This window comes from Ammospiza nelsoni, chromosome 3, assembly GCF_027579445.1.
Source record: "Ammospiza nelsoni isolate bAmmNel1 chromosome 3, bAmmNel1.pri, whole genome shotgun sequence".
NCBI lineage: Eukaryota > Metazoa > Chordata > Aves > Passeriformes > Passerellidae > Ammospiza > Ammospiza nelsoni.
In genome coordinates, this window is record NC_080635.1 from 38,762,383 (window position 1) to 38,778,423 (window position 16,041).

General features: G+C 36.4%; 1 protein-coding gene across 9 annotated transcripts in view; it reads left to right on the forward strand.

Moving 5' to 3' along the window:
* QKI (QKI, KH domain containing RNA binding) overlaps nt 1-16,041 on the forward strand; it is a 145,896-nt gene that overhangs the window by 57,607 nt on the left and 72,248 nt on the right. For all 9 annotated transcript variants that reach the window (XR_009418173.1, XR_009418174.1, XM_059469371.1 and 6 more), the window contains one exon: nt 3,761-3,877. Coding sequence is in view for 7 of the 9 variants with exons in the window: in XM_059469371.1 (XP_059325354.1) it covers nt 3,761-3,877 (117 nt within the window). In the remaining 2 variants the exon portion in view is untranslated. The remainder of the gene's footprint in view (nt 1-3,760; nt 3,878-16,041) is intronic.

A 16,041-nucleotide genomic window follows, 5' to 3' on the forward strand; every position in this document is an offset into this window, starting at 1 on the left:
TTGGAGCATCTTTTTTTCCCCAGTACATTTGTATCTGCTTAAACACTTGGAGTACCAAAGATCCTCATGTGCAGTTTCCCAAGATATGCTGTCTCTTTTCTTTAAGCATGTGTGTTTGGGACATCATCTCAAACAAAGACAACATCCAGTAGTGTTTTGTACATGCTGAAAACTTCAAATGTGAAAAGTTAGCAAAGTAAGGGAGTGTGAGGGTGATGATGCAGAGAAACAGGCAGAGGGAGAGCAACAAGGGTGTAACTGGTTGGAACTTCAGCACCTGAGCTCCACTGAACACTTCTAATTCTTGGCTTTTAGGATGTTCTTGTGTTTGTGTGTCACCATCTTCTGGAGGTTGTTTATTTAGTTCTTATTTTGAGTTGAGGAAGATTTGAGCACATGAAAATAAAACTCAGGAAAACGATTGTAAAAAAACCACTAGTGAAAAACTTCATAGAAAAATATTTTGAGTGTAGAGAGATTTTAATTATTGTGGAAGGAGAGACTGACTCCATTTGATTGCTTTTTCTGTGTTGTTGATGTGGAAGCAGTTAATCTTAGCTTAAGCCACTTCTGCTTAATTTTTAACATAATCTCACTTTTCAACATGTGTGAAGTTAGATGCATTCCAAGTAGTGCAGCCTTAAATTGGTCAAATTGATTTCTGAATTCTCTGGGGGTGAGGTGAATCCTATAGTGCTCAAATGAAAAGTGAGAAACACTCGAGGAAATCAAGGGGAAATATTCTTAGCTTTGTCTCTGTACAAATGTTAGAACAAACAGTATTCCTGAGCACAGGTGTGTTATTTATAGAGAAACACAATGCAGTGATGAGTGTGTGTGGGTGACAATATGAGACGAAGAGCACAAGAAATAGAGTTAGATGTTTAGAATGGTCTTCCGAATTTGTCAGATGTCTTGTTCTGGTAATTCTGTTTGATAGTCTAGCTGGCCCAACAGGTAAGAGAAGCAGTAGCTGCAGATACAACTGGACTCTGACAAAACTGTCTGACTTGAGGGCTCACTCTCTGTTCCGGAGTTGTGATCTTGCTGGTCACAGCTTCCAACAAAAGGGTCTGAATTATGTTTTTCTATGAGTTCTGAACTTGGACTTTTAATATGGTTGTCTGAGAAACTGAATACTGACAGTGATACATTAGTACAAAAGGTAGGGGATCATTTGTTAAAGCAATACTTGGCTTAATCTATGATAATTGATTACTGATGACTGATTAAGACTGCACCTCAGGTGGGGTCCTGCAGCATGCTCCTTCATCTGTATCTCTAACATACTGAAGAAAATTTGGTTGGTAGGATAGAAAGTATGCTTAGAAAGAAATTAGGTCATTAACCAAATGCTTTTAAAGTCAGTTTTGAATTTTAATTCTGTTTTGAAATTACTGTGCCTGAAGTCAACAACATGAAATTCATTACACAAATGTAGAGCAGTTGTGGAGGGGAATAGAAGTTTCATATGAATATAAAACTAGGGGACAAAATCAAGGTTGAGATAATGGAGAAGAGTATTTGGGGACAGTGAATGTTAAAACAAACATAGGAACTGAATTTTTGAGGGAGGGAAAGAAACAACCTGGGATATTTTAATAAGAATGCAGGTAATAAGATCTAATTGTTCTGAGTAACTTAACATTGTTGAGATTTCAGTGGAAGTACTACCTTGTCTAGGCATCCTGCTTTTAGATATGATCAAATTCTAGGGCCCAGGAGAGGCAGTGGGAACAGGCAGCTGTTTGGAAGGAGCAGCCATACAAAAAGACTCCCAAGTGTTAATATGTTGTCATGGTTTGGGCCATCCGAGCACCCATTGGTTTGACCACAGCATCCCAGAATTCCCACTTCTTCCTGGTCAAACCACCACATTTGTACAGTTTGGAAGGAAAAGGTTGCATACTTCAATAAACGTGCAAACTTCAGGGTACTACAGATTCCTCCTTTTTTTTTTTCTTTGTATCCTGTATAGTTGAATTTAATCTTTTTTATCCAAAGTATGTTATTATTTGATTTTTCTTTTACTCATAATCCAAATTAATGAAACATTAAAGATTACTGTTTTTCTTGGGAGATGGAGAATATAGCAATAGTCAGCTTTTGTGGTTGCTAAAGTATTGATTTCAAATCAGCTTTGCAATATTATTTTAGCATTATGAGTGGAATGGCACAGATATCTAAAGTTTTAGTGTGCAGAAGTGTGGATGCAGAGAAAAGCAAGATACTGTTCATGTAAAACAATGGTACAATTTTCATATTAAAAACAAAATGTGTAACATATAAGATTTTAATAATATTTCACAGCTGAACTTTATTATAGCTAGTTCATTGCTTTATCAAAGCTTAGTGAATGTTTCTTTAATTTCTTATGATTCACAGTTTCTGTGTGTGTTCACAAGTTCCTTTCGTCTTCACTACACACCCCCTCACCTCCCTGTGGTTGATTCAGACTTCATAATATGTCTTTGTTTTCTGAGCTTGCAATACTAAATAACTTTGGGAGTATATATTCCCAGAATAGTTTAGCTGCTGTGAAACACTGTTAATTTTCTTAAAGAACTTTTATTTCCTTGCATTCATAATTTCTGCTTACTCTTAAATCATTTCTGGTCTTTGCAGTTTCATAAGGATTTCAAATACATTGAGTTTTAGTACTCAAGCCCAGTTTTAATTAGCTGAGGAAATGAAAGCCAACAACTTCTTCACAATTCCATTGAATAACTTTGTTTACCAGGATCTAAAATATCCAGAGCAGAACGTTACATCAGAGTTTCTGTTCTTTTAATTTCTTCTTTGAATTTAATGTTCAGTCTGAAACTTCTTAGTTTATTTGTCATTTGAGCTGGTGCTTCATCTTGGCACTGCAGTTGTCACAGAATGCTGCTCTGTGTTCTCAATGCTACCATCACTTAGTCATAAATAAATTATTTCAGAATGTGTGGTTGAAAATAATGAAAAGGGAAAAGCTCTTGAAAATAACTAGGAATAGTGTTATGTATGGCTAAATGGTGGTATTACTGTGTTGAGTGTAGGCAGGGGGCTGTCTGCTGAAGTCAGCCAATTAAACATGAAATGCTTGCTTTATTTGTATGTACAACTATATAAATGAAACAGTTTACAAAAAGTGATGTGCTTTTGTTGTGTCTGTATAGACACCTAAGTTTTTATATATACAAATATTTTATATATATGTGTGTGTGTGTATGTATGACAACACCATATTTTTAAGAAATGTTTCCCATGAAGCCTAAAATAAAAACAAAAGAGGCCTCACTTGTTTTTTCTGAAGGAAATGCCAAGGCATGGGTAGATAAAGGAGGGTTATTTTTGATGTCCTTCCCAGACTGAGTGCCCAGCCCTCCCTGTGTGTTTCCTTGCCATGGTGCACCTTGTTGGCCTATGGATGAGCCTGGCTGGGCATGTTAGTGGTGAGGGACCAGCTCGCACTTTCTTTAAGAGCTTGTACAAGGTAATGAGGAGGAAATTAGGAGCTGCTGCTGCTGTAGACTACCTGATGTTACATCTAAAAGACCTAGTTCCACCTGAGACTTGTATCCCCAAAACTGGAGTCACGTGGGTACTTCATGTATGAAAACGAAACAGTACCTAACTCATTTTTCAGCCTCAGGCATTTAGTGTGCTGTCCTAAGCCATTAAACACTTGATATTTTTAGACACATAAATACATCTTGTTAAATTTCAAACTAATTTTATTTACTTGATTTTTTAGAAATTAATTATTTTTTTCTTTCAGTTTAACTTTGTTGGAAGAATCCTTGGGCCCAGAGGACTAACAGCTAAACAGCTTGAGGCAGAAACAGGATGCAAGATAATGGTCCGAGGGAAGGGCTCAATGAGGGACAAAAAGAAGGTAAGTTCTTGAAGGGCAGTGTAGTTTCAGATGCATAATTTTTTTTTCTAGTAGAGGATAAGCTCATGTCTCTCATTCTTGTTGTGTTCTTACTATTATGCTTTTTTGTTATCTAATGTCTTACACAGGCTTAGTAAATTACATGGCTGTCCTGAAGAAGTAAAATGTGCACACTCCATAATTCTGTAATTGGGAGTCTTAACTAGCAATTACAAAGTATTCTAAAGCAATAATTAACTTTGAATTGTGTCACATTTCATAAGGTAAAGGTAAAAATTGAAATTAAATGTGTTTTTCTAGGAAAGAGCTGTTCACCTCAAAGGTCTTATTAATAACTTTATTGTATTGAATTATCAAAGCATTGATTTGTGCATGGAGTGTGGATTGGGAAAAGAAAGTTAAGTGTATTTCTGGCTGTCACTTCTGTCTGAGTGAAGCAAAAAGCACTGTGTTGGTTTTGTTTTGTGTTCAGGTGGAGTTGCAAAGTAATTAGGCTGTTCTTGCCTTGTCCTGGAATATGCATGCTCTGCCCATATGAATGGGCAAACTGCATGATAGAGCCTTCCTGAATGTCAAACTGTTCTCGTGGTAACTCTGTTTTTCTAGGTTTATTTTCTAGCTATTTCCCTCTACCTCTGGCTACTGCTGCTGAAGTTACACCACCATCTCCACTGTAGTTTTGAATGTTTCCTCTTTGTTCCCAAAAATACAGTTTCTTTTTATTATTTTTTAGGAGAACCCCCCTCCTTTTCCTTACATGATCAGCCACATAAAGCATTCTATTGATACGTATATAGTACGTAACAATTACAATAGAAAGTTAGTATCTACCCAGTGAAACATATTTTCTTCCCAGAGCTTATAAATGTGTTCCCTTCAAATTTCATTTAATGTCTCTTGTTTTCATAATCTGGTGGAATATTGTCGCCGTCCTTTGTCTTACTCTCCCATTGTTGTGGTTTTTGGAGTGTGTGAACTGCCAGTTAGGGAATCACAGTGGTGGAGGTTCACTCCTCAGGCAGAGGCACCGTGTCCAGGTTTCCTAGCACCATGCCCAGGTGGCTGCTAGGTGTAGGGTCCTCCTACCACTGTGCTTCAAATCCTGTCCTGTCCTGTGGGTAGTCGTCTCTCTAGACAGCTTGGGCAGGTTTAATTTCTGGGGAAGTATTTTTTGACTGATTTCCCCTATTCTTCATGCCTTTTTTTTTTTTTTTTTAGTTGTACTTTTTGACAATTCACAGAAGATTAGGCCGTGGGAGTTACTGGAGTCTTTTATTTAAGAAAAAGACTAGAAGAACTGATACCACCTGAGTCGCCTGTTTAAGTTTAGTAAGAAAAGAAAACTACCTTCAACAGGGACAAGTATGGCAGATCAGATAAAACCTCATACAAATTAAAAACTAGAAATTGATCCAGTCAGCAATTGAATGCCCATTACAGCTGGGTTCTCTCATAATTTTCAAACATAGAGTACTTGAGCGTTGATAATTTAATGAGATAATACTGCAGTTAGTGTGAAATATATTTGAATAACATCATATTATAATATAATTTGGTATTTGTATACAAAACAGTATGATATAAGTTGTAAACCAGTGTTGAGTGCCAAATAATTTTCTTCAGAAAACTGATTTTCAGGCCCTCCATTCTTAGTATTTTCAGCTCATTTCCTTTCCTGAGGTGATTTTTGTATTGGTTGTTAGTTTACATTTTTCAGATCAGTCTTCCTGGTGCTATACCAAGTAGAAGTAGGAAGAATTTCATAATCCCTGATTATGATGCACACCAATAAGATGTTTGTTGTAAAAATAATGATTTGGAAGCTGATTTAAGACATGGCAATCGCAGACAAAAGAAAGAATGGGTGACATCTGTCAGTCTGAAGCATGAGTATACTTCTTGCTGTTGACTGTTGCCTCTTTTCCTGATGAAATATACTTACAGATGAACTCCCTAGTGTTGCAGTGCATTTAATGATAACCACCTTTTTTTATTTTCTCAAATGGTTTCTCCCTTTGCAGGTTGTACTGCAAAATGCTAATGAACATCAAAGGATAAATACAGAATTAATACTATTTTTTTCATGGCAGGTTAGGGTACACTAAGGCTTTTTTTAAACCTGTTTTTTAGAGTCACTGTTGTTTGGAAAAGTCAGTATTTCAGATTTTTTTTTCACTGAATAGTTTTGAAATTTGGAAGAGATAAGAGATGCAGGTTAATATTTTAGGTGTATTTTGTGAGTATAATTTATATCTGCAAACTGATTTCACAGGGCTAATTATAAAAGAAAGTTTATTAGTTGTAGGAAGGAGTAATTACTAAAGCAGTGTCAATCTTAGTGACAGCTACATGGTACTAAATACTTGAATAAACTGTCCACGTCCTTTTGCTGCCTTGCTAGTGGTTGCAGAATCCAAGAGAAAATGCTAAGACTGACATTCTGGAAAACAAACCATCCAAATATGCTCTGCAGAGAATTTTGCTTTGCTCTGTGATCCTATGAAAGAAGTAATAAATTAGGAATCCTTGTCATGTGGCCAAAATACTTGAACTGTCATCTTTAAACTTGCTGACAGATTCCCCCCAGAAAGCAGGGGAAAGCCTCAAATTGTTTGTAGTTGAGGCTCAGCTGGTAATCAGAATATCTCTCTAGGCAACTTTCAACAAATTTAAAATCAAAACCTTAATTACTGAGAATACTGTGATTAGAGCCTAGGGATACTTGAACGAGATTATTGGGAAGGGGAAAGGGGTTGCAGGCATTTATCAAAAGCCAATGAATATGTAACTTTATTAAGAGCAAGGCATTTTTTGCTCAGTATGAATGTATCTTTTATTAGGTGAACAAGAAAACTAGTAAGTTGCACACCAGTTAAAGGATGTGTGTAGTGACGACTGTCCAATGATGGATAAGCAAAACATTTTTTTTGCATCTCCTTTGTCTTAAACAAATTCTGTAAAATAGGTATTGATGTGCCCACAGGGGGTCAGCCCTGTGCTCTTTAACACACTGCCAGTATCTCATTTTAGAGAGGGGTATGAAGCCCAACAGCATCAGCATGCTGGCTTGTGGCAGCCTTGGTCAACTCTGTTGGGTTTTTTCCATTTCTTTCTACTTTTAGACAGGAATCTCCCCTAGAAAGTGTGTGATGAGAGAGCACAATTCACTTTTACTTTACAAGGAAGCCATCTCATTATGATACACAGAATATTTTTCTTACAATTGCTACTTTCAGATAGAACGACCAGCAGCTATGCAGTTCTAAATTTGAAGAACTCTGTGCCTTCATCTTCTGCAGCAGCTTTGTCTGTTGCACTTCAGTCTGTATTATATGATTGGATCTGATTTATGGTTTCTGACCTACTTGTTCCAGCTTACTTGTTCCTACAATCCTGCTTACCTTGCAAGCAGAAACATAAGGTTTCATGAAAGACATGCTCTCACTTAGTACCAGTCTTGACCTTTGACTTGTGCAGAGTTCTTACAGTAAATAGATAATGCCATTTCTTTAAATTCTCAATTTTGCTGTTTTTATAGTATAGGCTAAAAAGGAATTAGAAAAACTCTGTCCTTGGTACCTGCATGAAGTTTGAGGAAAATATCAGAGGGGAAAAATTTATCTGTCTTGTGATCAGGATATTTTATTAAATTTACATGCTGCATAGTATTACATATTTGTAATATTTTTGCCTTTTAGGCTTTGAAATATCATCTAATAAACTTTGTTTTCAATGGAAAGGCTTAAACATTCTGTTTAGCTAATAAATTGATGTTAGTGACATCAGATAATACATTGTTTTGTCTTGTTGAGCAAGCTCTATTATTGCCACATTAATTAAAAGATGCTTAACTTTTATATTCTGTGTAAAGTACTATGTGTGAACAAATATAAAGTTCTGGTGCTGGCACACATGTTGAAATGAAGATATTGAGCATGTGCAAGGAAATGAAGTTGTTCTGTGTTTCAAAATGGAAGGCTGACCAGCCATCATTGTTCTTGAATTCCAGGAGTCAATTCCTTGGCTGAGGCCTGCTGCCTCTAACACATGGCTCTACACAAAAGTGTGCCAGTGCTGTTTGATGATCACACGTGTCTGTGTTGGCAAATGGTGCTTTGGAATGTCAGTTTGAAAAAATCTTGTACCTAGTTGCAAAGGTGGGGTTTTTGACTCTGTCAGTACCTTTAGGAATATTAGGGGAAAAAGTACTTTAAATGACTGGGGAAAGAGACATGTGAAAATGAGAGCAATTTCGTATTCATAATACATGACTAGAGTGACTGTCCTTTTATTTTAAAAATATCCCTTTTTGACAATACTGGTGAAGTTTCTGGAGGTAGGTCAGATGGTTATTTTTACATTTATAACTATTAGAATCCCTTGTCAGTGTCCATCCTTAAGGATGCTGTTTATTAAACTGACCTCTAGTTACTGGAAACTGACTGAGACAGTGTGGAGCAGCAGCTGAGCATGTTTGAGATGCTGGGCTCTGCTTGGTTAATTTCTGTGGCAAATCAAAGCTGCAAGTGTTTGACTGTTACATTCATTTGAATGGCCATCAACTTCCATGACTATCCATTAAAAGCCATTGTACGAGCAGGCTCCAGAGCTGAGACTGAGACATGGCTTGTACAGCATGCGTGCTGAATCTACGGCATTCAGGTTATGAATTTGGAATAGAAAATTACTGAAGGCATTCAGAATGAAGTGTTTAAGATACTACCCTGAGAACTTCACGACTTCACAAACTTCAAGGTCTTCTACAGTGACATTTCCTCTGAACACATTTTTTCATAGGCATGTATGTCTTGATTAAGTTTGATTTCTCAAACTGATCAGGCTTGGGAGGCTTTTTTCATGCTTAATTTTTGGCTACTACAGTAACTGGCCTTTTATATTTAAACCAACTCTAAACAAACAAGTGTTAATGTAAACTTACATATTTGTTGTGTCACAACTGCTGTTTTAGCACTGATGTTTAAGAATATACTTAGTGGTTGATACTGCTTTGCCTTCCTTAAGGTTTAAAGGTTCATTGTAAAACATAAGATGTGCTGAAAATATTTTTTTTATAAGCTAATTTATTTTTTTTAAGTAGTGGGTATCTGAGGAAATGGGCTTTTCTGTTCCAGTTTCAAAACCTTCATTTCATTTGTAGCTAGCTATTTTGAATACATGGGGAATTGTAAAGCTGGATTTTAATATTATTATTTTTATTAAAGAATGGTTGAAGCATGGTCTTTTTCCCCAGACAAAACAGAGGCCTCTCGAGTTATATCCCTGGTAATATTTGAGCCAGTGACCCTTTCAAGAGTTTACACTATTAGCTAATAGCATAGACCAAAAAAAATCACCAAAAAAAAAAGTCCTTTTACCAGATTACTGATTTAATTATATTATTAAATGCTAAAGATTAGTGAATTTATAATTCTTTTAAATAGAGTTTCTGCTAGACAGTAGTGAAGGCAATAGATGTTATTTCTCACTGACAGCACACTCCTTTTAAGCCTGTTCTTGGGGGTTTTGTACTTCATAGTTTCTAGAGTATTATCTTTGGAATCTTACCCTCATACATCTTTTCTTTAAGTAAAAAATGTTCAGTTCACAATGACAGTAGTGACGAATGCAGGCACAACTAGCATAGTTATGTATGGGAATGCAAATTTTACAAGAGAACATTTTCCTGAAGTTTTATATAAGATTTGACAAACGCTTCTTATTTGAAGTAATTTATTTTGAGAGTATTTTCATAGCAGCCAGGGGAATGCTCTTACTTTCAAGAGCAGAATGGTTTTATTATGAAGAGGAAAAGAATTAGGTGCCTGAGGACCTTAAAAATTATTACAAGGCAATATTAGTCTTTCAGAAAAAATTACTGATACATATCTGATGCAATGCATCTTTTAAATGGTTTATTTCATACATACTTCTACCCTTTATTGGCTACATACTGACTATACCCAATGTATATTGGATATATTTCTACATGGGCTCAATACAAAGTTGAGGTTTGAGCAGATTTTAACTCTGCTAAGACATGAGTTTTCCTGTGTAATGTGAAAAGTAGCTGAAGCCTTTGGCTATGATTAACTTTGCTATCAAAAATTCATTATATGTCATTTTGTTCTGAAAGCAGTTAAATTGGTTATTGAGCTAATTAAATATGGAAATAACTGACTTTAACAAAATGCTTCTTTTTAATGCCATTAAGTACAGTGGAAACTGTGAACTGGAGAAGTGTAATCAAAGTCCTGCTAGTTGAAGTCGGCTTGTATTATGCTTTCATTACATTTGTTTTTCTGTCTGTTCCCTGTGAGAAAAAATTCTTATGAGCAAGGAGTGAGAGAATCTATATATATTTTGAAATTAGAGAAAAGTAGCACGAAGTGTAGTGGAAAAAAGTATATCAAGGGAATCCTGAATCACTGCCTGAACATCTGTGTATAAACAAGTCTGGTTTATAAATTAAAATGCTGTGTCTGTTGAACAGGAATTGACTCATCCTGTAGCATGGCATAAGTCCTCTTTCTGCAGAATTACTCCCAAGCTTTTGTGAGGTGGGAAGCACAGTGAGTGTTAATTGTGTTCTGAAAGGTTGAGCAGGTTTCAGCTCACAGCGGTTTGTATCTGGCATTTGAACAGAAGTTTTGAAAGGCTTGAGAGAGAGTGCACACAGAATTGTTTTGAGATGCTGACCAAATTGTCTGCAAACATCTATCTGCATTTTACTTTGTCTAGCAAAGCAGTGAAGCAAGGTTTAAATAATGAAAATCTACTGTTACCTGATTTTTTTTTCATGGTAGCATTTCTAACTTTTTAAAGAATTAATGCTGTGATAATCTTGCTTACCAGAAATAATTTGTTTTCAGGATTGCATTTCAGTGTGTTTGTTCAGTATTATGCAACTGTGCCTGCAATTCTCTGTGGGAAAGGCCATACTTAGTTTGAGGCTTGTGGGAATTTTCTTGTGCCTGCATGAAGATTGAGTCTCCTTCAGTGTGGGAATGGAGTTGGAGCTTGTTGTTTCAGGGGGAAAGCAGCCTGCCTGTGTGATTCCTGAGTAGCTGTCACTTCCTGGCACTTATTGGTTCTCCTCATATTTTAGGTGGTTTCTGGCAGGCAGAATACAGGCAGGTGGTTGTTTACCATAGTGGATATGGCTCCTCAGGGTCTTATTTAGCAATTTGATTGAGACTGATAGGAAGGCTCTTTAGCTTGGAGTAAAAGAGAAAGCACAAAATAAGTACCACTGCTGTTGAAACCAAATACTTAAATTACTAATTGAATATTTAGAAGATAGAGGTGTTTGACTTTATGCTATTTTATTGTTTTCCAAATAGAGATAAGTAATCAAGGTACTGGATTCCTTGCCAACTGTTTGGGAACAATCCCCAAATGTAATTCGTAAAATGAGTGATCAGTTTGCCATTTAAATTTCTTTATAGATGGTGACTTTCCTTAGGTTTTCTGGCTTAGTATTAGCCTTTGTCATGCCTAGACTTGGACTGAAATGGATATTGTTAACCACAGGCTACACCTCTGCTCTGTATGGCCTACAGTACCACACATTAGGCATATGAATGAAATTCAGGTAGCTGTGTAGCTCTTAATAAGGATGTGGCAGTACCCTCACTTATCCAGCTATAGTAAACATTATTTTATTGTTCGACTTTACACTTTTAAGGTAGGGGAAGGCATTTATTGATAGATGATTGGACATTTTTTGTTAACCTTTCATAAGAGAGATTAGCAGCTTCTGTCTTATAATTTCTACGTTTTCTCACATCTTTTTAGGCAGTAAATGGGGAATGTTTTGATAAATACAGGACTCACTGAAGTGCATGCACACTGAATATATCTTTAAAAATTTGCTTACAACTCAAGCCAGTTCTGTTTAAAGTGTGTGTTAAGCATATTCATGAAAGAATGAAAGCTTATTTAAATGTTTGGTAAGGCCAAGTACACAAATCTGGTTTTCTGTTGTAGAGAACTTGTTACTCTTATAGTAGTAGAGCTCTCCAGGCAATGCTTGGAGACTGTTTAACTTAGTAGAATCTGATATTCTATGTAAATTTTCTGATTTAAGTGCCACAGTCTTGGCATGAAACAAACACAACACACAGTATTTATGCCTTCTTGGTGCATTTGTTCATGTTAGTGATTCTTGAATATAATTTGATTCATAAATCAATTCAGCATTACATTCCTACATGACAGACAAAATCTTGTCCTAACCTTAATAGCTTGAAATGAAGAAAACATTAGGCTGGTTTTGGGTGTTGAAAGATCTGCAAAACACTGACTGAATTCAGGCAGTAGCTTTCATGGGCCTGATAGAATGGTTTAAATGGCAGCTGAAGTAACAGGAAAACTGGCCTTAGGAAAAAAAAATGGGAATATCAAATTATTAGTTGGCTTCCTAAGAAGGTGTTACAGAATTATGTACAAAATTTGATAAGAATGGATGGAATCAGTACAGGGAGGAGATGTCTAGTCAGTATAAAAATGTCAAGAATTTGACACAGTTGCTGGGAAACACCAGGATGTTTTGATGCGTGAAGAACTAAAGTTTGTGGGAAGTGAACATATGTATAGTACTGTGGAAAGTAACCCAAAATAATTTACAGAGGAGCAGTTACATTTTCACAGCCAAAATATGAAATGTGTGTTTTGTTTTCTTATTGAGTCTTTCATAGAATATTCTGAGTTGGAAGGGACATTTCAGGATCATTGAGTCCAACTCCTGGCCCTGCACAGGACCCTCCAAGAATCACACCATGTGCCCAGGAATATTGTCCCAAACTCTTGCTGAATTCTCTCAGGTTTGATGCTTCCCTGGGGAGCCTGAGTCTCTCTCCTTTTCCTCCCTTCTTCTCTTCCTTCCTCTTCATAATGTTCCTGCTACTTTGAACCTAGGTCAACTTTTCTGGGTTTTTTCCCATCCCTCTTTTATTAATTTCTCCCTTGTTTCATAAATTATATTAATTTTCCTTGATTTGACATAAGTTTCCTCTTCGTTCTCTCTAGAAATCTTCTCTGGATATTTTTTTCCATCTTGATCCTTGAGTAATTCCTCCTCACTGGTCATGTGCTTTATAAATTATTGTAATAGCAAGAAGGTTAATTTCTGTGGTGCTTCATTTATTCTCTGAAAATACAATTAGGTGACATGATAGTGCACTGGAATGAGTTTTGATTTCTAGCAACTCTTTATATACTTGCATTATGGTGGCAAACGATGTAAACACTGGTGTTTAGAAACAGAGTTGTAACTGGGGAGATCTGAGTAATGCAGGCAAGGAAGACTACACAAGGCAAAAGGAAATAATGACACACTTCTCATGCTAGTAACTAACAGTTAAAATTATTTAGCATGCATAAGACTGAATGGGAAGAAAAAAATCCAACAGCAAAAATATACAAAGAAAATTATTTCCTGAGAGTCAGGGTGATAATGGAAATTCACCAGTGTGCTTGCCTTGAAGTTACTGGAACATGAACTCTGAATGCAATAGCTTTTGAAGAGGTGTGGAGAGCAGACAGCCAAGTTGCTCTCACACTTGGCTAGAAGTACCTGTAGGTAAGTTGTAGGCATGACATGAGGATTGAGTAAAAATAAAAGGTTAAAGTTAATTAGTATCTCAGAATTCCTGAAACCTTTTTGATTGCCTAAAAATAGGCAATGTAATTATGAGCCAAACTGCCCTTTCTTTTAGATATAATTTTAGAAGTGTGCTAGTGGTATTTTTAAATGCACAAATGGAAGGGATTTTACTTCACGAGCAAAGAACAGCCTGTTAGAGTGCCTTTATCTGGCATGTGGGCAGTGAGTGCATATAACTTGAATGTTTGGATGTAAATTCTGATGTAAATTATTATACTATTTTTTTCTGTCTAGTAAATCTGATGTAGGTGTGACTTTGTTCCTAATCTTCCTGTAGTGTTCTGTGATCAGGTGCTGTGGCACAGGGTTGATACCATTGTTTCCAGTGAGGGCAGCTTTTCATGGAGTTGGATGTTCTGGTATGGGGTTATTTAACTCTCTGGATGGTTTTTTTGAAATTATTTTCTTCTATATTGATTGGTTGGTATTGTAGTGATTTCTTTGTTGGATTATTTTTACACTGTGATAGTGAAGCAGTGACAGCGCTGGGTTCATTCTATGGTAAAGTTGCTGTGAACTTCAGCAATTGCACGTTTCTCTTGAATAAGAAAGAAATAGTTTTCTGAAAGGTGGGACTCATAATTAATAACATCTCTGCCACTGCTTGTGGGCTCTGGAGGATTTTTATAAATGTATGTCTGGACTGTTCAGTCCTGAGCCACACAGAAACAATTAATACTTGTGTGGCAGTCAGAGTGATAAAGAATTGAAAACCACATTTAGCTGACTGAATGCACCTGAAATACCTGACTGTTTTAATTGATCTACGTGAAGGAATTATTTCAGAGCTGCTGAATATTCTGAGCTACTGATTTCAAATGTTGCCATATTTGTAACCATATGTATTGAAGGGAAATTAATTTTTAGGCTTTTGGAGGTCTTGGCAGATATTTTTATTGGCTTGCTGAACTTGTGAAATATACTATTGCTGATACATAGTTTCAGGAACTAAAAGCTAGCAGTTGACCAATTTTATATTTAATATTAAATTTTATAGAGAGAAATAGAGAATTTTCTGTGGTGATAAAGTATGTTGTAGTCATTTTCCATCTAGTAAGTGATCCATAAATGACCCAGCAGTCTTTGAGGTGGCTGTGAGATACTCCTGTGTTTCAAATTGACAGTGCTGGAATCGAATGTTCACTTAAATTTTTGACTGACAAAAAGATCTAGAACTTAAATCTGTTAGCTCACATTGACTCACAACAGCATGAATCAGAAAACTTAAGATAAGCTGTATTACAAACCAAAATAAGTGATAAATTTTGAAGTTACATGGTTTGAAATACTGAAGCTACTCTGGAAATTAGTATGCAGTGAGGACACAAGGCCACTGCAAATACTAAAATTGGTTTTTGCAGCCTGACTAGTGGAATTTTTCAGTATCCAGCCTTTTAAATGATAAGTTCAATTTAGCTTGAAATGTATCTTTTTGGAATAGTTCATTTGGTAGTAAAATTAACCCTCCTTAAAAAAAACACCCCACAGTTCTCCATTTCTAAGAAAAATCAGATATACTCCTGCAGAAACATTTTGAAGAGGAAAACACATTTACTATTGATTTCTGTTTCTGCTCTTTTAAGGAAGTCTGATTTGGTTATTGCAGGCTTCAGACCTTTTACTTGCAGTCAAATATATGGTTCATGACTTACAGTAAAAGAATCTACCAGGTAGAATAAGGTGTAATGATTTTAATTGTCATACTTGGCATATTACTTGTGTTCCTGTTAAACTCACTTGCAGCTGGCTGATTCTGCAAGTTGGAGTATTAAGCATCATAAATTTCATTGGCCAATGCTGTATCACCAATCTTGCCAGAAGCAGAAATTGGCAGGAATGTGGCATTTTGAGCATGCTCTTTGGATCCTGATATTTCACAGCAGGAGATACAGCATTTTCCCAGTGTCTTCTTGGAGGACCATGGGAGAGATGAGGGAGTGTTTGCAGGAAACTGGGAGGGAATTATTCGTGCTCCCCTGTCAGCTGTATCATTTTTTAGTCAGGCTTTAATGGGTAGGAGTTCAAATACACAGGTTATGTTTGCTGCTCAGACAGTTGTTTATAGTGACCTGTAGGGAAGAAGCAACAGAAGGAATATAAACGTTGCATGGGCAACAACAGCAAGCTGAGTTTTACCTTACTGAAGGCAATGAGTTTTACCTTACTGGCTGGCCAAATAAGGCCCCTGTATTGCAAGGGAAGGGAAAGAGAAAATCACATTGAGCATTTAAGGGGAGGGAAAAAAAAAAGGAAATGTGAAGACCCTCAAAATGTCTAATAATTTGTCACATACATATTTAGCTGTTAGCTCATAAATGTCAGTTCTTGTAAAAAGCCTTTCCAGCTTTTTCTTGGAAATTACTTTTGCAGAATGTTTTGGGGCCTACAGCTGGGCTGCAGAGCTAAACTAAATTTTTGCAGGTTTTTGAACACACCTCTGAATCAGGCATCTCTTGTAATTTTTGCTGCTTTCCTGGCCTTGAAAAAGGATCTGTGCTCC